We start from the raw sequence: 19,493 nt of genomic DNA, 5'->3' as shown, positions 1-19,493 counted from the left end.
CAAATGTAAACTGGGCTGGTGAGCCATATGCTTGTTTGGGTTAGGCTATAAGCCTATTACTGTAATACATAGAATTGAGCCCAAATACTACCGAAGCCTCCAGATATCTCTCTCTCTCTCTCTCTCTCTCTCAAATCGCTTCCAATTAAAGAAACCAAGATTATGACGAGTGGAGATCGAATAGGAAAGCAAGGAAACAAACATGTTCTTCTTCTTTGCTGGAGGGGTAGAGCAGCAGGTCCGGCAGGTGCTGAAATCCGGTGCGGGGAGGTGCATAGCGTGCAAGTCGCCGGCGGATTTGGTGGACTACGAGAAGGTTCTGAAGCTCTTCTTTGTACCCGTATGGCGGTGGCCGGGGAAAGAGCCTCAGATGTACTGTAACAACTGTAAGCTCTTCCTTCCTCAGAACTAAGCTCTCCCGCCTCCCAAGGCTGATTCCACGGCGGGGGACCTGCTGCGGTGTCGCGTTTGTGAACAAAGAGTCGAGGCTGAGTTCAGCTTCTGCCCATATTGCGGCTCAGCTATGTGAGAGAGACAGAAAGTAGTTACTTCCACCGGTTAAGGTCTTGTCAGGGTTTATGTGAGGTTTATAGATACCACATATGTAGTTGCCTGTCTGTGTTTGTGAATTGAAATAAAAACGATGAGTTTCGTGTTTGTTGTCGTAATAAGAATTGGATTTTCATTGAATAGAGTCAATAGACTCAATAGAGATGTTATGATACAAGTGGAACACACATTGTAAGACTGGAAAACAATCGAAGCCTTAGAAGGCATGTATGAAAAAGCAGGTATACCAATGCTGTACACAGAACAAGAGAACGGAAAAAAATGGAAATGGTGTACAGTTTGTTTCTACTTTACAAGGGGTTTTCTATGGCAGATACCGTTTTCTTCTCCCTGTTCAATTCACAGTTGCCGCCGAGTCGCTCTGGGACTAGAATGTTCAAGGCTTCATCAAGCGCAGGAACGCCGAACACCATGCCATTGTTAGTTATTGGGGTAACTTTTGTGCAAAATAGGCCACTCTAGCAAGTGGGTTTGTTCCGGAGGATGATCAAAAAGGAAGGAAGTCCAGTCTTGGTTTGAATGTGAATCTAAATCGATTTGGTTGTGAAGGGTAGTCGCTTGTTTCCTTGTTCAACAGCCTCCCTCCATAGCCTGTATCTTACTCCTAACTTGTCATATGTTACGGGGCAACTCCAGACATTCTCCCCGCAGTTCATGCGCTCTTGTTGGCCGAGGACCAGCCTTAGATCCTCATTCAAAACCTGTGTCAATTGAACAAAATGGTTTTAACATATTGGAGAAGATGCTAGTTGCTAGGGAAGTTTGTGTCACAAGCAATTCAAATTACCTGTTCTGCAAAATGCCTCCATAAAACGTGCACGAAAGGAATGTGCTTTAGTACAGACGCGAAATCGAGTGACATTCTGTATAATAACCTTGTTTTGTTTCTTGAAGAGGGTAAGCACACATGAAGTTGATGAAGATGTGTTTTGCACTGCTGCGTGCTCTGCCCTTCTAGTTTTCCCGGCTTTGAGATCCCAATGGTTGAGAGTACCATACAAGGTGGTCGAAATTCCATATCAATCGGATAAGGATCCCAATACCCTTGCAGTCCGGATGCAGGTGTCAAGAATTTCACAAAGCTGAAAATCAGATTATTCACAGTATTAAGCTCTGATTTTCTGAGAAAGTAGGGAGCAGCTCCCTACATACTACTTCCCTACTTGAATACAGTGCCACGGAAGAAATTATATATAGTCAAAATAAAGCAGAAACAAACCTTGGAACGCTCCATCCCTTGGCAAAGGTGGACGTATGCGTAAAAGGAGCATGCGCAAGATCTAGGAGATTATCAAGAAGTAATCCATGTTCCACTGGGAGTTCAATTACCAGCTGTCATACAAAACACAGTTCAATTAAAAATGTTACAACACACTTCCACATAAGCAAGTAAACTCTATGCTTCTTCAAGAGTTAAAAAGGCCAAGAATGGATCATTAGCATACCTCAGCATGGACTTGAAATCCTGCAGGAGGTTGTAAAGAAGGTATAGTGGCTGATGGAGGGTCATCACCAGGCCAAATCCATAACATCCCATCTTGCTCAAAACATGGCAATGACTTAATTTTCACATCGCGTAATTTTGTTGATGGCATCTTCTCGCATTTTCCATCAGTAGCGTACTCCCATCCTGAGATTTATACACCACAAATTTTTTAAACTTACATATTCTTATACTAGTCATATATTTTTTCCGTTAGCAGATACTGGAAGATTTATCAGTAACATTTCTTAAAAGGTTGCACTAACCGTGATATGGGCATGTGATACGGCCATCTTTTACTGTACCAAGTTCAAGAGGGCAAGCTCTATGTGCACAGGTATTCTGAACACATCCGGGTTTCCCATCTTTTCCACGAAATAGAACCCATGGTTCCTCAAAACAATCAAATGGAACCTGTATCAGAAAAGTGGCACTACTCTTGTTAGAAGACCTCCAAAAAGGACAACAATCTAGTAGGGGACAAGCAGTGCTTGAAATGGAAACTCCTAACCTAATTAAATTATTTTTCTAAAAAACATTTTAAAAAAAGGACATAATATTCTTTTTCATCGGCTATGTTTTTGTTGGTTTTCAAGGTTTTGAGTTTGAAGAGCAGCTTACCATAATATCTTCCTTAATATTAGTGCTGAAGGCAACAGGGTACCAAAAATTCTTCAATCGGGGATGGTACTTTTGAACTGGACCTGAAACATTCAAGCCTTTCCTAGACCTTCTCCTTTTTACAGCATCCAAAGATTGTGTAGAAGTACTGGGAGAGGAGGATGCTTGCTCAGCATCTGCAGTGTTGCTGTCCTGTGGCCGTAAAAGCTTATCATTCACCAATTCTTCCATGTAAGCCAATTTATCTAAGGCAGTAGCAACTCTTGCTTCAGATATATGAACCTGTTGGTATTCATGGATCAAATGTAGACAAAGCATCCGGTCAGTTAGATGGTCTGCAATTTATGGTTCTTGGTGATTAGTTATGTAAGCTACAAGGTTTTCTATGCTCTGAGAGTTTATTTTAGAGACCTCTTTGTGTGCCTGTCCTAGTTCCTCTTGCAACTCTGCAAGCTCCTTCTTGATGGTGCCGATAGACTTAAATTCACGAGCTAGAGGATTCAAAACTTCCACAACCTGCACCACCATATTTACGACTAAGGATCCCAATATATAACTGAAGAGGCAAAGGACTTCAAACTAAATAATAATTTCATGAGCACCTAGTAATATCGAACAATGGTATAATGGAACCACATGCAATTAGGTCAATGTATAAATTTAAGATATTGAATGAGTGTTACCTTGTCATGGAGGAGCATGATTGTTAGCACATCTTGTCGAGCGCGCCAATCACAGTATTGAATATCAAACCTAGCAACTTCCAAGGCCTGAGCTGCCTTCAAGACCTTCCCTTCTAGTTTCGGATTTTTGGGCCTTGGATCCTCCACATCAAAGAGTGAGCTCCAAGCATTCTTCTTATCTACCCCTGACTCCTCTCCCAACACAGCGAAAACCTGAAATCCTCTCAGACCCTGAAATTCAACAATCCCAAGAACCTAAGCACCAACATAGTAACCTGATCCCTATATCTTCTATATAAACTACAGATACCAAGATTTACATCCGTATGAAATAAAAGATTTCGCCTTAACAATTAGCCTTTAGCAAGTGCAAGAATCAACCTAAAGTTTGTATCTTTTGGTCTCAAGCAACACATTCCAGTCCTAAATTACTGGATAAACAATCAATCATTCAATTAACAAAACTTAGCATATGGCCACTAAATCAAAAATGTAACTTTATCCAAATATAACTTAATTTCTGATCAAGCAGGATATAGTTACTAGACTGAGGAACTGAGCATTGCCCAGATGCAAAAACTAACCAGGGAACCATCCTACTTAGCTCTAGCTACCACTTTCAGCCACATTTCAACTTATAAAACCAACTGTTTCATTTACAAGTCAACCAAACTCATTGTAACAAAGCAAGTGAGCTGTGCTTGATACCTTCTTGGTGCTAAGCTTCGATGATCTGCAAAAAGAGATAGGCAAAGATAGAGCTGCAGCAGTGGCAACTATGCTCATGGCGTTTGAAGCTGACAGGCTCAACATGGAGACCAGAACAACAGAAAGAAAGAACAAAAGAGAAACGTTGATTTTTATTCGCGAGGGACATTTATCATTGAGGTCTCTGTTGATAAGTGGCCACAGTCACCCGCGATCTCACTCCTCCTCCCATGACCAGCCATGTGGAGGAAGCTGATGCCCACGTGGCAGGCTCTGATTCCACATAGTGGTTGCTTGTGTCTGTGAATATCTGGCACTTGGTGGGGCCCTTATCTTGCCAGGTCGGACGGCTAAGATATCTCTCTACCTATCCCCCCCCCCCCCCCCCGGTTTCTTTGTCTCTGTGTGTTTGAGATTTTTGAAAGTGGGATTTGTGAGGTGGGTGGTGGTCGTCTTTAGTGTTGGTAGTGATTTCATTTGTGGGTTTTTTTGTTGCAATCTTATCCGTTAATCTAGTATGATAAAGCATAATTACTTTGATCAAGATGGGTGATAATGGTTGTGAGTGATTGCTTAGTGTGTGGTGACCTAGAGTTATTGTTTTGTTGTTTAACTTGTTGTACTTGGATACTAGGGTGGCGTTTGAGTAACAAGATTGCACATGTGATTTGGAGAATATGAGTCATCACACTTTTGGAGGAGCCAAATTTGGGCAGGCAAGTGCTAGAACATGGAAACCTCGTAAAGAACACACTTTGTGTATCACATTGCTACTAAAACCTACGTTGCACATAAAATTATGTAAGGAGAAATAGTGAGAAAAGGACGGAAAAAAAAACCACAACATTTCTCAAACATCAAAAATGTGATTGTGGCGTGAGAGCTTAATTCCCGACAGCACGCGGAGGTAAGATCATCTTGATCCCGCAACACCTCCCTCAGTTTGAGGGATGAAAGAGCTACCGACCACCCTTGTGAGGTGGGGTGCCCTCATAACCCCAAGGGCGATTCACCGAAGTGAACAAACCAAGACAACCCAGGCCTCATCGAGTTAAACCTGTTATTGGAGTATGACTTTTAATGCCCTGCTTGGTTACAAGTCCCCACTACAAGGCTCAGCAATAATAACACAAACATAAACCCTAGAAAACATCGATATAAAACACAAAATTTCAAGGACCAATTACATATGGACACATAAACACTCAAACATTTTTATCTATATAAGGACATTTTAGAGTAAAAATATTTTCATTTTAGACATTAAAATTACATAAAATTACAGACTATCACTAAAGTTCAAAGATGACAACAAACACAAAAACCATCACTCCGATGACGTCTCCAGTGACTTCCAGCCGACTCCGACGAGGTTCTGGCGAACACTTGTCAACTCCGACGAGGTTCTGGCGAACACTTGTCAACTCCAGTGAGGTTCCGACAAGTTTCGCATGTCTCCGGAAACTTTGATGATGACAAAAAATACGGTCACAGGCACTAAAAGGTACTACCACCGGCAATAATAGATACTACGATGAGATTTCCGGTAACCTCCGACGAGGTCCCAAAAGCTACTATCGAGTCACACAAAAGATACCATCGAGCCATACAAAATATACTACTGAGCCTGACGAAAGCTACTATGCATGTTTACCAAAGCTACTATGGAGCAGAACAAAAGCTACTACCAATATCGAACAAAGTTATTATCAACGATAAACAAAGCTACTATCAATGACAAGCACAGCTACTAACGAGCCACACAAAAATACTATTATGCATGTTTACCAAAACTCCTATGAAGTAGAACACCAACTACTACCAACAACAAATAAAGCTACTACCAATGACAAATAAAGCTACTACCAACGACAAATAAAACTACTATTTCTAATCACAAAATCCAACTTTCATCCAACTATACATCCCAAATAACTCATCCACTCGACACAATACACAAAATGCACGCAACATCATCAAAATATATTGTTGTAGATATGTAAAAATACTACGACTAGCATATAAAGATACTAGTCGGAATCAAAAGCTATTGCCAATACAACCAAAGGCTACTACACCTGCAATCAAAAGCTACTGGCAATACAACCAAAATGTACTACACCTGCAATCAAATACGCCTATTTGCCTTGCCGGAATCACTTCCCTCATTCATCAGAATCATTTCCCTCGTTCAAGCTTCGAAGTCATCTTACACCACCTAGGAAATTAAGCTCGATTTCTTTAAAACAAACCGAGATCCAAAGAGGTGGAGGGTGAGAACGACCGAGGTCAGGTCATTGATTCGGTGAGGCATGAAGGCTTCATGGTTGAGGCTTCGAGTCTCCGTCGCTAGGATGAGAGCGTGGAAGGGAGGGGTGGTGGCGAAGTAGATCCCCCCGTGTTGAGCACTTGATTGAGCGCGGTCGCCAAAGATCGGAGGTAGGTCTCACAACGGAGGTTGTCGCAGGCTTGCAGTGGCGGCATCGACGGGGGATGAGTAATGGACTAGTTATGGAGGAGTTGGGGTGGTGAAATTTGATTTAGAGAGAGAGAGAGGGCATGCATGGAAATATTGGGCTAAAAAGTGGGGAAAAGATGTTAGAAAGTATTCTCCAATGATATTTTCTAAATTTTCAATGTGGGAGTCCATCTTCCACTTTTTACCAATATGGGCTCAGAGCAATATGGATACTCTTACCGACAGCCCATTAGCGAGGTGATGAGACACAGCGGGCAAACCAAGCGATCACCAGAAAAGCCAAGCAATCAGTCAGTCGGTCAAGAACTCTAACTTAAAAGTCCACACGAATGATGACTCCCCATAACGAATTGGAGAATCCCAACTTCCCAGCTCATCGTTTTATAACAGTAATGAATACTCATCAAAATATCTACATCACCCTCATGGCTATATGGTGTAATAGCACAGCAGAGACAAAGAAGCAGAGCTATTATTATTAGGTGGTGAGTTATCAATGGGGAGGACTCGAACTGTAACACAGGAAAAGGCAGGGGCTTTCTTCTTGGCCACTTTGCTGTTGTGGTTTGTTTCTGTTTGGTTTGAGATTCTGTTCAACAGGAAAAGGGAGTTGGCTTATATTATTGCTGGGTCTGGATTTTACCAATTGGCTAACTGGGTATGTCGCCGCTTTGTGTCTCGTGACCCTTTGTTTGTTAATACCACAGTTTCTCTTCTTCATTCTTCAATTACTTCTGCTTCAGGTTTGTTCTTGCTTTCTCTCACTATTACTTTTTATGGGATTTTTTGATGGGTTGATTTGTTTGCTTAAGTTGCCACTTTAGCTTTAGATACCCAGTTCAGTGATGAAATACAAGGTGTGTGCTTTTCTGATTCTCTAATTGTAAAACGAATTCTTTGAGCAATTTGGTATTAGGTTCTGAACAAAAGATCAGAACTTGCTATAGTAACTTGGGGAACTTTGGAATGTAGAATCTTGGTCTTGGTCTTTAGTTAATGCTCTGTTAAATCTTAGAAGACAAGTTGTTTTCTTGGGGGTGGGATATGATGTTGTTATTGTCTTACCTTTCCTTCTTAGTAATTTAAGTTTCAATGTTGAGATAAGTGATGCAACATATGATTTTTCTGTATCTGCAGTTCTATTCATATTGGTTAATCAGTGGTTACAAAATGGTTCAAGTGGGATGTTTGAGCACTCACAGTTGTTTGGAGGGACTTGGGCGTGGGCGCACCAAGCTTTGTGCTTCTCGTGCGGTTACTTTGCCTATGATCAGTGGGATATGCTGCATTATGGATTATATAGTGGTCTTATCCCTTCCATCCTAGCACATCATCTGTTGCTCCTTATTTGCTTCACTCTTGCTTTGTATCGGAATGTCACCATTAATTACCTTATTCTCACTCTCATTTGTGAGGTACGCTACGTTTTCTTTAGTCCTTCTCTTTCTCTGGTATTGCTTTCATATTTTTTTGGTTTAGTTATACTGGAGAGTTAGACATCTGAACCTGTCTCTCAGGTCGGCATAATTTTAGTAAAAGCAGCCACAACTGTGGCTGGTTGTTTGTCATACAATATTTATCAGTTCAAATTGATATGTGTCAAGGTAACAACCGTAATATAGACTTATGACCTCAACCAAGCTTTCAAACCCCGTTTGTTACACCCGATGCCTTCACCAATATTCTAAAGGACAGCCATATGTCTCTATAAAAGAAAAGACATTGTCAATTTTCACCAAGCCATTCCAAATGAGATGAGGAAAATGGCAGCAATCAGTTTTTCTTCTAGTTGTCCTCCTGATTTTAGCGGAACAAATCCAGAACTCATGAAAGTCTGTCTTCTTACTTTATTTCACTCATTCATGACTGGTGCTCAAGTTTAGTCTAGATTTAAAGTTTGTCCTTTGAAAAGAATAAGATTTGTTTTGGTCGAGTAATCAATCAAAGTTTTGCTTGAGTAATCAATTAAAGTTCTGCTTGTGTAATCAATCCATATGCATAAAAGATTCTGCAAATTCAATCACGGCAGTATCCAAAAAATAATAAAAATTCAGTCCAGTGTTGAAAATCGTATAATCATGTACGGATTTTAGAATCTCAATTGATAGTTATGCGGATCGTATGAAACTGATTCGGACATTTCCAATGATGCAGCTGCACTCTATCTTTCTGCATGTGAGGAAAATCCGGCGAATGGCTGGTGTTCGTGATGCCAAGAGCACCATTGTCAAGGCTGAGTGGGTTATGAATTGGATGACTTTCTCTTTCGCAAGGGTGACATCTCACATTCTCATCACCGTCAAGCTTATTATAGATGCTCATAAATTTGGAAGGGGAGTAGAACTGCCTCTTGCGCTGTTGGGAATGTTTGGAATGAACACGCTGAATACTTTTCTTGGCATTGATCTCTTCCATGCTTGCAAGAGAGAGATGAAGTATGAGCATAATACACATCAAGAATGATAAAATAGGGGCCAAAAACAGAGTTTAGAGTTCGTGTTGTTTTTGATTGATTTTTGCACATAAATCGCAGTTGGAAAAGAGTTGAGAGTTTTTCGTTGAGAACTAGGAATGTAATTGATGTGAGCATGTGAAACTGTGAAAGGCACAGTTATTTTCCCTTCCTGCCTCGGTACTACACTCTACATAGCTTGTTTTCATTCGTTTTATCTGCTGTAGTCATGTAATATTTTTTGACTGGGGATATTATAAAACTGCGAGCAAAATAAACAGTTCGGTTCTATGGTGTAGTGGTTAGCACTCTGGACTTTGAATCCAGCGACCTGGGTTCGACTCCCGGTAGGACCTTTTACATCTCATTAGTTTGTTTCCTGGGATATATGCAATTTGTGTTAGCTAAAAGGCAACAAGGGGCGGTGGCGCAGTTGGCTAGCGCGTAGGTCTCATAGCTTCTGAGTTATCCTGAGGTCGAGAGTTCGAGCCTCTCTCGCCCCAATCTTTTTTCTTTTTAAATTTTATCCCAGAGAGCCCACTGCAGTTCTTATCAGTGATTCATCATTCATGTTTAAAGAGGACAGCAAAACCAAAATTAGGTTCACAAAACTGGAAAGCAATCGAAGAAGTATCTGACCAAAATTAGGCTCACCAAGTGCTAGAAAGCAATTAAAGCTTCTGTTTGATTATTGTAGCATTTTGATGTGTAGTGATTAGCTATGACACTTTACAGTGCGATTTCTCAATTACATGGGTTTAGGGGGAAATTGGTGTTGATAGAATCCCATATCGGGAAAACGTTGTATTATGTATATTTTACAAAGTGATGGTTATGCAGTGTTTGTTGGTTTGGTTTCTTCACTTGGGTGAAGTCGTGAAGAGGCCCCTAACTCCCTAAGCCTTTTAGGTCAGAAGGGCACTCCACCTGACAGAGGTGGGTAGCCTCAGAAAAGTGATTATGCCCCTTCAAGTAGAAGCATAGTTCAACACCCACTTGACAAAGGTGGGTAGCTTCTGAAGGGAAGAACAAAATGTGCACAGCACTCAATCCTATGTTATACAAACCCAGAAATCAATAATAATACATGCCCCTTCAAGTAGAAGCATCGTTCAACGCCCACTTGACAAAGATGGGTAGCCTTTCTTTTTGCTAAACAAAATCAAATGCCAAGTTTGATCATTCACTCCTGTTCCGATGTTCTGAAGGGCAGAACAAAATGTGCTACAGCACTCAATCCTATGTTATACAAACCCAGAAATCAATAATACATATCCCTCTTGTTCTACTTTACCAAAAATTGAATCTAAGCTAAATTTCTAATCGAATTCCACTCTTTGTTCTAGAGAAGAATTTGGCAAAACCATTTCGATTCTTCTCAGAACTGACATGAGTAGACACTACAGTAGACGGGGATGACGAATAGGAAGATAGTGGGGAATTATCTTCATTTCTATTCGTTGCCAGTCCAGAACTCTCCACAGCTTGTTTCGACACAGAATCTCTTTTAGGTGAAAATGTCCCATTGGAATGCATCTTCCATGGTTCATCAGATCTAGGAATCCGTGAAGCAGCAGCAGAAAACTCCGGTATCTTTGCAGTGTCAATCAGGAAATCTTCTAGTGTTGCTAGTGATTTCAGTTGATTCCCAAGAGATGCTATTGTTTTCTGGCACTCGGCAAGTTTTCCAGCAGCTACAGCTATGTCTTCCTGGAAAATTAGTCCCAAATGCATTATATTAGTCACATAAAGATTAAATTTTTCAACTAGACTACTTGTTGGGGCAATGATCTACTACACATGTAATGTAGATAGCTCAAATCCCTGATCACCAACCTGCTTTATCTTTGATTCACTATCTGAGCAAGCAGTTTTCTGAAACTCGACTTCCTCATTCTTTCTTGATAGCTCCTCCTCTAAATTTTGACATCTAATAGAAGTTTTTGCTGACGAAGCCCTCACTCTTTGAACCTCTGCTTCTAAAGATTGAACCTTAGCAGACATTGTCCGAGCCTCTGCTTCTATGCTAATGAGTTGAGATTCAATACTCAGCTTTGACTCTTTTGCAATTTTCAGTTCCTTCTGTAACTCCTCCAACATCATTTCTGCCTCTTTAAGCTGAAATTCTGATGCCACATAACATTCTCTAGTTTTGGCTAAAGCAATTTCCAGTTCGGCCTTTTCTACTTCCAACTTTTCCTTCTCGCCTTCCAATTTTTCTAACTTGTCCTCTAACTCAGCTGCTCGATAACTCATAGATTCTAGTTGTGCTTTTTCTACTTCCAACTTTTCTTTCTCACCTTCCAACATTTCTAACTTCTCCTCCAATTCCACTGCCCGATAACTCTTGTCTAATAGTTCTGCCTTTTCTACTTCCAACTTTTCTAACTTGACTTCCAAATCAGCCGTCTGACGACTTGTGGCTTCAAGTTCAGCTTTCTCTTCTTCCAGCTTTTCTAGTTTGTACTCCAGTTCAGTTGTACGGTGATTCATGGCTGCTAATTCAGCTCTTTCTTCCTCCAGCTTTTCTAATTTGTACTCCAATTCTGCTGTCCGATGAGTCATCACTTCAAGTTCAGCTGTACGGTGATTCATGGCTGCTAATTCAGCTCTCTCTTCCTCCAGCTTTTCTAACTTGAACTCCAATTCTGCTGTCCGATGACTCATTGCTTCAAGTTCTTCTCTCAAGGTAATTTCTTCATTGTTGGGGACATCAACTATGGCTTCTGATTCCAGGCAACCAGATTCACTTTCAGGCTGTGGCAATGCAACCAGTCGTTCCATCTCAAGAAAATCATCCATGAGATCAATGTCAACAGAAGAAGCTGGCAAATTTTTGTTGACAGCTTTTTCATTTTTAAATTGATCAAGCTCAGCAACCAGGGCCAATGCCCATGAGTCAGAGACGCTGAGATCATGCTTATTTGGATCTAAGCCACTCATCTTCTGGGACTCCATATCCATCATACTGAGCCGCTCCCCACTGTCCGATTGACTATCCATGCACGAGTCCACATACATTGAGGAAGCAGCACTGGACTTATGATCAGTAACCAAAGGAACTTTGCAAGCCACAGCTTTTAGCCTCCGGCACTCAGCTTCAAGCTTCGCAACCTTCTTTATACTCTCTAAATGTTGCTTACTGGCTGTTTCTGCTGCCTGAGTGCTCAACTCCCTCTCAATTGTGCAGATTTCCAACTCCTCTGCATGAGACAGTAGATCACGCTTAAGGGCTAAATTTTCACTTTCCAAAGCTTCAAGCTTATGTGAAATATGAGGATCAACCAAACCAGAAACTCCAGATCTATTAGCTTCTGCTTTTGTCTGGAGATCAGTAATCTGGCTCTCAAGCTTCACTTTGGTAGCCTCCCACTCGCGGGTTTTCTTTAGCACAGCTTCATGTACATTTTTCTCTTGCTCCTCTCTTGAGTGTCTAAGCTGCCTTACGCATTCCTTCAGGGCTCCATCAAGATGGCTTACCCGATCTTCCAGAGCTGAGTTTTGCTTAACTGCAGCTTCAAGTCGTAGCTTTAAGCCAGCCACCTCATTTTCAGCCTTTTCCCAGCCTACAATGACAAAACCATTGCTTAACTTGTCCTATACATAAATGTAAGAATATCATTGCAATCATTATGAGTACAAATATACTTTAATTACAAATTTTACAAGTTTTAACCAAGCATTCTTTGCGCATTAAACAAGTGTGACAGCAGTCCAAAGTGCTGGAGTTGGTTTCTTGAATTAAAAAAAAAAACAGAAACTAGAGCCAATATGTTCAATGACAAAAGTCAATATATAGCTACAGACTCCTACCTGCAACAGCTTCTTCAGCAACTTTGGAGTGCTGTTTCACCAAGTCTTCTTTGGCACTAACATTCACAAGAGCAGCTGACAATCTCTCTGTCAGATTCTTCAGACTATCATTAACATCACCACTGCCGGATACACCTTTTGATGTGACTTCAGGTGATTGAGAATCATGAGCAGAATCCTTAAGTGCCTCCTGCTTCGAATGACAAGCAATGAAACAAAATTCAAACATGAAAGACATTATAGTTCAGTTCTACTTAAGAAAAGAAACACCTAGTGAGAAGTGGCCAAATACCAAAAGATCTTAAAGAGGCAGGAAAATAATTAGTTGAATATTATAAACAATCAAAACTGTTGAAAACAAAAGCATCAAATCTTATTATCTTAAAATAGGTTACATAAAAGCTGATGCTGTTATATGCATGTGGCAAATGTCCAGTTCCTTCTATCTTAGCAAAAGATGCAGCTTCCACAAAGAGTTAACCTACCTGTATTGTACTTGATGACATTTGCGGTGACAAACTATGCATGTGGCAATTGTCCAGTTCAAAAAGGACAAATTTTATATCTATAAATAGAACTACAATGTATAAACCTGTCAGCTTTGTTCTTGATGTCATTTGCAGCAAGCAACAACCTAAAAATAAATTGAATTTCCAGAGTACCAAAAAATTTTGGTTGACATTTCATCTCTGTTATAGAAATCATTTTGACAACAAGTATATGCCGCTGAGATCAAGAAAAGACAAATACCATATCAAGGCAAGCAAGACACTTTTATGTCGATGCATCATCTAAGTACATTCCTAAAATAACCTAGTGTACAGTCAAAAGTCAGATCCTACTCAGAGACAGTTCAAACAAACAGACTCAGTAACATTGTCATCATCCCAGTTCATGGTCATGTGGTTAAGTTAGAGCTGTTACTGTTGGAACTTTAATCAGTCAGCTGTGAAGCCCCTTTAGGGAGTATAGAACTATAGACAAAAGTTGGTTAGTTCCTTGAGGAAATTGATAAAGTAACAAAGAAAGGGTTATTCAGTCAGAGAATCTTGTCAAAAAGAAACAGGAAGGAAGATAATATATAAGTGAAAGTTCTTTCCGGAAAACCAAACAGGGGTCTCTCACAGAGTCACATGGACATGCAACCTCAATTGGACCGGACGATAGGAGGACGTAGATTTATAGAGCAGGCTATAAAGACTGCAAACCACAACTTTCAAATTCAAATAGCCAAAACCCAATCTCAAACTAAATTTAATTTGATCAATTCAATATAAGTAGTTAGCTGTATGTCATGTAAGTTTTAGGAGAATCAAAATTTGTCGTTAAAAAGAAAAGGAGATAAAAGATGTAGAACAGTGATCTCCTTCAACGAAGCTGTTTGCGGGTTTTCAACTTTTGTAAGACTCAAAACTCATTAGCAAAGCAAGGTAGTTAAGACTCAATATAGAAGATTGATGCCATGATGGCTAACTTTTTGTAATAGCACTTGAAGTATAACATCTAACATGCAAAAGTTGAAGAGAAAATCTACCAGGAAGGAAAGAATCCAATCGAAAAACAGTAGAGTGAGAAATGCAGTTTAGCTAATTTGAGTCAACCTATGTGGTAATTGGTAAAGTTCGTGTGGATGAATCTATTTCAAGTTACTTTTCTTTTCTTATAGGCCGAGAGAAAACAACATGTGCAAGGTCTACAGACCGATAATTTAACTCAATTATATGGAAATAAGGATATACCCCTACCTGTTCATCAGAGCACCTCTCAGAATGAGAGGACACCGAACCAGAACTTTCAGTCTCGCCACCTGAGCTCTTCTCAGAAGACTTCTTCTTCCACAACCACTTCCGGTCCATCTAATGTTTTATTCCAGCTCCCTAACTAGCACATCACAGACTATCTGCACGCATTCATATTTTTACACATAAATAACATAAACACCCTCTCTAAATCCTCTTCATAGTTGCAGGAAACAAAACAAAGACAGCACAAAATATATACCCAACTGAGAAAACTTTGTTTGGTTGTTGCTGGAAAACGGAACTCCAACCAACACACTGAGCCTTAACAGAAAGCCAAGTGCTTTCCAGCACATTTCAAACATTTAAACAGAAAATAAGACTTCAGATATCAACTCTCTGAGCTTTGATTCACTTCAAAACCATCTAATCCCCCAACAAGAAATCTAACACTATCAGAAATCAAACTGGGTCTCTCAGGTGAGTGTAAGAGCACAAATTACCCACCCAATTCGCATACACAGACTCACCTTTTTTGCTCTAAAGATGGAAGCTTTATAGCCAAAAAACAACACTCAGAAATGTCATCAAGTTCTTCAAATCACCAAAGACCCATCTTTTGAATCACAAAAGCAAAACCACCCATTTCAAGAATTGATCGAATGTTGCAAAATTCAGCTATTTAATGAAACACTGCTCGACCCAGAACATGAAAGTAAGGGAATTCAAAATCCCAAATACCCAATACAAATAATCCCCAATTTAGAAGCAACCCATCAACTAAACGCGCCCCACTTACCCCAAACACATAAAGATTCAAACTTTGCCCGAAACAACCAAATGAGAACTAGACCCAGATCAACTACCTTTGACTGAAGACCACACCACTCACAGATTAGTTGGGAAGCCAGCAATAAATAAACAGAAAACGAAAGCACAAACCTTAAGTTTTAAGATTTTACAGCCTGAAGAAGAAGAAGAAAGAAGCTCAATAAACAAAGCCCTGCACAAATCTGTAGAAAGTCAGTGAGCTCCACTGAGCTCTAACAACTCAGATAATGTGAGTTTCCATTTCTTGTATTCTACTTTACCTTTTTGGGTGTACCCAGAAATATTATAAAGAGAGAACCATGTGCTTGTTTGTCGATACCAAGTCCTGAAACACAATCAAAGACTTCTTCAGTTTTTTTTTTCTCTCTATTCAAACACACTTGTTGAGTGCTCTCTCAATCTGTTTGGTCTCTGAGTACTGATTTTGAAAATGAAGTGCACTTATTCCCGCCTATTAATGAGGATGGTTAATGATTATTGAAACTCCCAGCGGCTTTTTGGGTTTGGATTTTAAATAAGTTTGAATTCAAGTTTTTGCAATATTCTACGTTGCAGAGAAACTGGTGTGTGCTGGGACCTCTAGCTTCTTGTCGCCTCAGCTTTTCGACACTGTTGCTTCTTTATTGGTTTTTGTCTTGGCACAAACGCCAGCCACGGTCACTAGTGGAGAAAGGTTACTGTGTGCACGCTCCTACGGTGGACTTTGACTTCTGAGTATCCGATGCTTTCTTCTTCTTCACATTCAAAATTTAGGTTTGTGTGATGGGGAGTGCAGCGAGCTATTTATTCATTTGTTTTATATACACCTTACAAATGATTAAATCGATCAATAGTCTGATAAAATTACATACGTAATTCAAAAAACAATAAAGTTAGTGCGAATCCGAATAAAATTCGTGTCAGCACATAAATGGATGATCGTACTCGAAGCTGCATGATTCTTACTTAAATTGGAAATTGAATGTCATTAACGATTTGAAATGGTAATCGGACATTTGATTACATTAATAAATTCCTTAACGATTTTAATTAAATCAATTATTTTCTGATTAATATAGTTATGAGAATAACTAATTTTAAATTAATTATAAAATACATATTGATTTAATTATATAATTATAAAATATTGTTATTTTAGTGTCATTAAAATATTTTATAAAATAGAAGTCTTGACACTATAAATACTCATTTCAACATGAATATAATGGAACTTGAGAAGAAGATAAAAAATCACTTGAGCAATATTACTTTCGAGAAATCCCGAAGTCTCCAAAGTCCACGAAGAATCATCAAGCTACCAAATTACTCGTTCTTCATCAAATCTAAAACTCAAATTCTCAAGATCAAGTGCATATCATCCTTGAGTCAAGTTACATACGGAGATAGAATCAGAGGAGTTCACAAATATTGTAACATCGCGCTTGATTATCAATAAATTACATTTTATTTATACACGTGTCTGCACTCTTATTTGTTTTCAGATTCTCGTTCTACGTACCCTAGTATCGTTAACAAAAATATGTAATGTGAAATATCATTAGAGATTAGTCGGCATTCGCCGCAACCAAGCAAAGTGCTCAAGCGAATGATAGAAAACAATAGCCCTATAAACTTAGTCCAACAAGTGATTGCATATTTCAGGAGCATATATATATACTCGAAGTAAATTGTAGTGAAACTACATGTTGAAAAAGAGCCATATGAGGAGGTAGAATAGATGGCATGCACTCCTGGCAGCCGTCACCCTGGTTATATGATAGATTGATAGTGAACTCAAGTCATTGAACAAGCTAATTAATTCAGTTGCAAGCTGCATATTGAAGCATGGTTTATCATTAAACTCATCGACAGAAAATTTGTTCTGATTAACAAACAAGTTCCGGTGGTCAGTCGGTGATAACCGTCGAAAACCTTCTTAAGCATACATCAGACTGTAAATTAAATCAACTACATGCATGCATGGCAGGCTTAGCTTGCTGTCATTAGTAGTAGACGCAATGAACTCAGAAGTCCGCCACCTTTTGCATGTAAAGAGCCATCATCAACTGCGATCGATCACAGAACAATGAGCTCCGCCCCTGGTGGGAGTTGTGCTCCAAACCGCAAAGCATACTGTTTTCTTGCCTCCAACTTCTTGGCTCTTTTTACAGGATCCCGTTCTTTATAATAGTAATCAGTAGTTTCAGTTCCAACGTCAAGAATAAGCTTTTCGAGCACAACAGCATTCTGAATGAAATACATGGCTAGCTCGGTATCGATAAATGTGCCCAGCCCGATAAGCCCCGTAAATCTGATCACCTTAAGGCATCTGTGAGGGCTTTCAGGAATGTCCAGCATGGATCTTGTAACCATCGGCTCAAAATAATTCCATATTATCTGCACAAGGCAGTAGTATACGTATCAAGTACAAGAATATATATAGATCAATCTTCGTCGATCACGACCAGTTTCTTTTGCTGATCAAACAAGTGAAACGTTAATGATGATGCTAACACAATCATGCATGGAATGAACTTATTTGATGATTGGTTTTTACCTCAAATGTAAAACTCTGCAAAAATGGAGATTTCTCTATCAATAAGGAGGTCAACTCCAGGAGGCTTTTGCCTTCACTCTTGACTACTACGGCTAGTGATAAGTCTCTTAGCTGGGTTAATGCTCGAAATGCCGGCAGAATAATCTGTTCCTGAAAAATAATACGGAACTAATCAATAGTAAGAGGTAAGACAGATGAAAAATTCCCACACAACTAACATGCATGCATGCGCGCATTATGGCAATTCCAAAGCATGTGTGTGTGTGTGTGTAACTTAAGTTACTTAGCTAAATTTAATCAATTTTAGTACTGCATTGAGAATCTTATTTTCTGTCATTTTAATTAATACTTTGACAATTCATTCATGAAGGGGTAAAATGTACATATATGAGACACGTATATGTATATATGTTAATTGAAGGTGTCAAAAATATGTCCAGTCAGTAGATCGAGAAGCCATAATATAACAACAATAGTTTGTTATTCAAAACCTCGAGCAGGGGTTTAAACGGATTCGTATATCATGCAACATTGTATATGATACAGATTAAATCATTACCATTTAATTTTCATTAAGTTGAATTTTGTGGTCTTTATTACACATTTTTTTCTATTTGGTTAATCTTTTTTTTTTTCACACACATAGAAATTGAGCTGCATCACATGTAGTGTGCATGTTATTTTTTCCAAGTTTCAACAAGTATTTTCATAGTAGAATATTTACCCTTCAGATAAAATATATATGAAGTACATACTAACCTGGCACAGATTCAAGCGTAGGCTGAGAGTAACTAGCTGAAGAAAATAATCTCTAACCGCCTTAAACGATTTCGTTATACAATCGTCACCTTCTCCCAAATGAACCTTCACAAGTGATGGTGCATGTAGAATTTTAATTCCACATCTGTATGGACCTGCACCCTCATAGATGAACGAGACAAGGTTGGGAGCAGAAATCTTCACCATGACAAGTTCGTAACACTCGCTGAACTTTAAAGATTTCAGCCGCAGTGCTGATCCCATTACCTTCAAAGAATGTAGATAAGAAGATCCACAAACACATATGTGTTCAAGAAGTTGACACTGGGATATAAGTTGGTTTATTGTTACACAACTTACTCTGACGTAGATCAAAGAGAGGTGAGTTAGGAACTTAAATGGCTTATCCGGGAATATATACTTGATGATGTTATGATAGTAAGGTGCACCTCCTTTCAAGTCTAGCTCAAGCTTCTTAACTCTTTTTTGTACCGCAAAATCTATCCAGTTGTCAACTCCATTGACATATACCCTGCCGGAGCAGATCCGAATTTTTAGTTCATCTGCACTTAGACCCCGGTGTAAGTGCAAGATTTTATCTACCCAAGAAATAGACTTCCGAGCTGCCTCACAATCAATGTGGATACACCTAAGATGCTTCCACAATTCTTTCCACCTTTTGGAGAGGACACAAGTTCGTCCTGCGTCCATAAGGCTTATGAAGGAGAGAACGAGGATCAAAATTTCATCACTGAGCTGATTGAACCGATTATGATCCTCCTTGACATGGTTTTCTTCCTTAGTCTTTGTTTCCACCAT

At 39.5% G+C, this 19,493-nt stretch overlaps 5 protein-coding genes and 2 non-coding genes across 11 annotated transcripts; 4 read left to right on the top strand and 3 right to left on the bottom strand.

Annotated features, from left to right (window-relative positions):
• Window positions 1–202: 202 nt before the first annotated feature.
• LOC126783333 (uncharacterized) lies at window positions 203–674 on the top strand. Its single transcript, XM_050508788.1, is given in 1 exon segment — window positions 203–674. A coding segment is annotated over 1 exon segment (327 nt). The 3' UTR covers window positions 530–674.
• Window positions 675–778: 104 nt separating this feature from the next.
• On the bottom strand, window positions 779–4,207 carry LOC126783322 (chlorophyllide a oxygenase, chloroplastic). The gene is made up of 9 exons (XM_050508774.1): window positions 4,066–4,207; window positions 3,358–3,588; window positions 3,086–3,190; window positions 2,675–2,956; window positions 2,320–2,467; window positions 2,016–2,200; window positions 1,790–1,902; window positions 1,358–1,652; window positions 779–1,271 (listed from the first exon to the last, which is right to left on the bottom strand). Exons 1-9 carry the CDS (start codon window positions 4,168–4,170, stop codon window positions 1,098–1,100), a joined length of 1,638 nt encoding a protein of 545 aa, XP_050364731.1. The 5' UTR covers window positions 4,171–4,207; the 3' UTR covers window positions 779–1,097.
• A 2,681-nt stretch (window positions 4,208–6,888) lies between these two features.
• Window positions 6,889–9,285, top strand: LOC126783527 (uncharacterized). Its single transcript, XM_050509010.1, has 3 exons — window positions 6,889–7,287; window positions 7,682–7,959; window positions 8,699–9,285. The coding sequence occupies exons 1-3, from the start codon at window positions 7,041–7,043 to the stop codon at window positions 9,005–9,007; spliced, it is 834 nt and encodes a 277-aa protein (XP_050364967.1). The 5' UTR covers window positions 6,889–7,040; the 3' UTR covers window positions 9,008–9,285.
• On the top strand, window positions 9,281–9,352 carry TRNAQ-UUG (transfer RNA glutamine (anticodon UUG)). Its single transcript has one exon. It is a non-coding gene; the product is annotated as a tRNA-Gln (tRNA).
• Window positions 9,353–9,414: 62 nt separating this feature from the next.
• Window positions 9,415–9,499, top strand: TRNAM-CAU (transfer RNA methionine (anticodon CAU)). Its single transcript is given in 2 exon segments — window positions 9,415–9,452; window positions 9,464–9,499. It is a non-coding gene; the product is annotated as a tRNA-Met (tRNA).
• A 607-nt stretch (window positions 9,500–10,106) lies between these two features.
• LOC126782148 (filament-like plant protein 3) lies at window positions 10,107–15,874 on the bottom strand. Of its 5 annotated transcripts, none has more exons than XM_050507320.1 (6): window positions 15,640–15,874; window positions 15,491–15,561; window positions 14,555–14,709; window positions 12,810–13,002; window positions 10,833–12,562; window positions 10,107–10,706 (listed from the first exon to the last, which is right to left on the bottom strand). In XM_050507320.1, exons 3-6 carry the CDS (start codon window positions 14,663–14,665, stop codon window positions 10,308–10,310), a joined length of 2,433 nt encoding a protein of 810 aa, XP_050363277.1. In that variant the 5' UTR covers window positions 14,666–14,709; window positions 15,491–15,561; window positions 15,640–15,874; the 3' UTR covers window positions 10,107–10,307. The 5 variants fall into 5 exon arrangements, with proteins under 5 accessions (XP_050363277.1, XP_050363282.1, XP_050363278.1 ...); XM_050507325.1 differs by having other exon boundaries at window positions 12,810–12,999; XM_050507321.1 differs by having other exon boundaries at window positions 15,491–15,551.
• A 1,560-nt stretch (window positions 15,875–17,434) lies between these two features.
• LOC126784192 (putative FBD-associated F-box protein At5g56700) lies at window positions 17,435–19,493 on the bottom strand. Its single transcript, XM_050509675.1, has 4 exons — window positions 19,035–19,493; window positions 18,675–18,941; window positions 17,916–18,065; window positions 17,435–17,755 (listed from the first exon to the last, which is right to left on the bottom strand). The coding sequence occupies exons 1-4, from the start codon at window positions 19,491–19,493 to the stop codon at window positions 17,435–17,437; spliced, it is 1,197 nt and encodes a 398-aa protein (XP_050365632.1).

This window comes from Argentina anserina, chromosome 2 (assembly GCF_933775445.1).
Source record: "Argentina anserina chromosome 2, drPotAnse1.1, whole genome shotgun sequence".
NCBI lineage: Eukaryota > Viridiplantae > Streptophyta > Magnoliopsida > Rosales > Rosaceae > Argentina > Argentina anserina.
The sequence above is the reverse complement of the archived record's forward strand: the minus strand, read 5'-3'. Positions and strand labels throughout refer to the sequence as shown.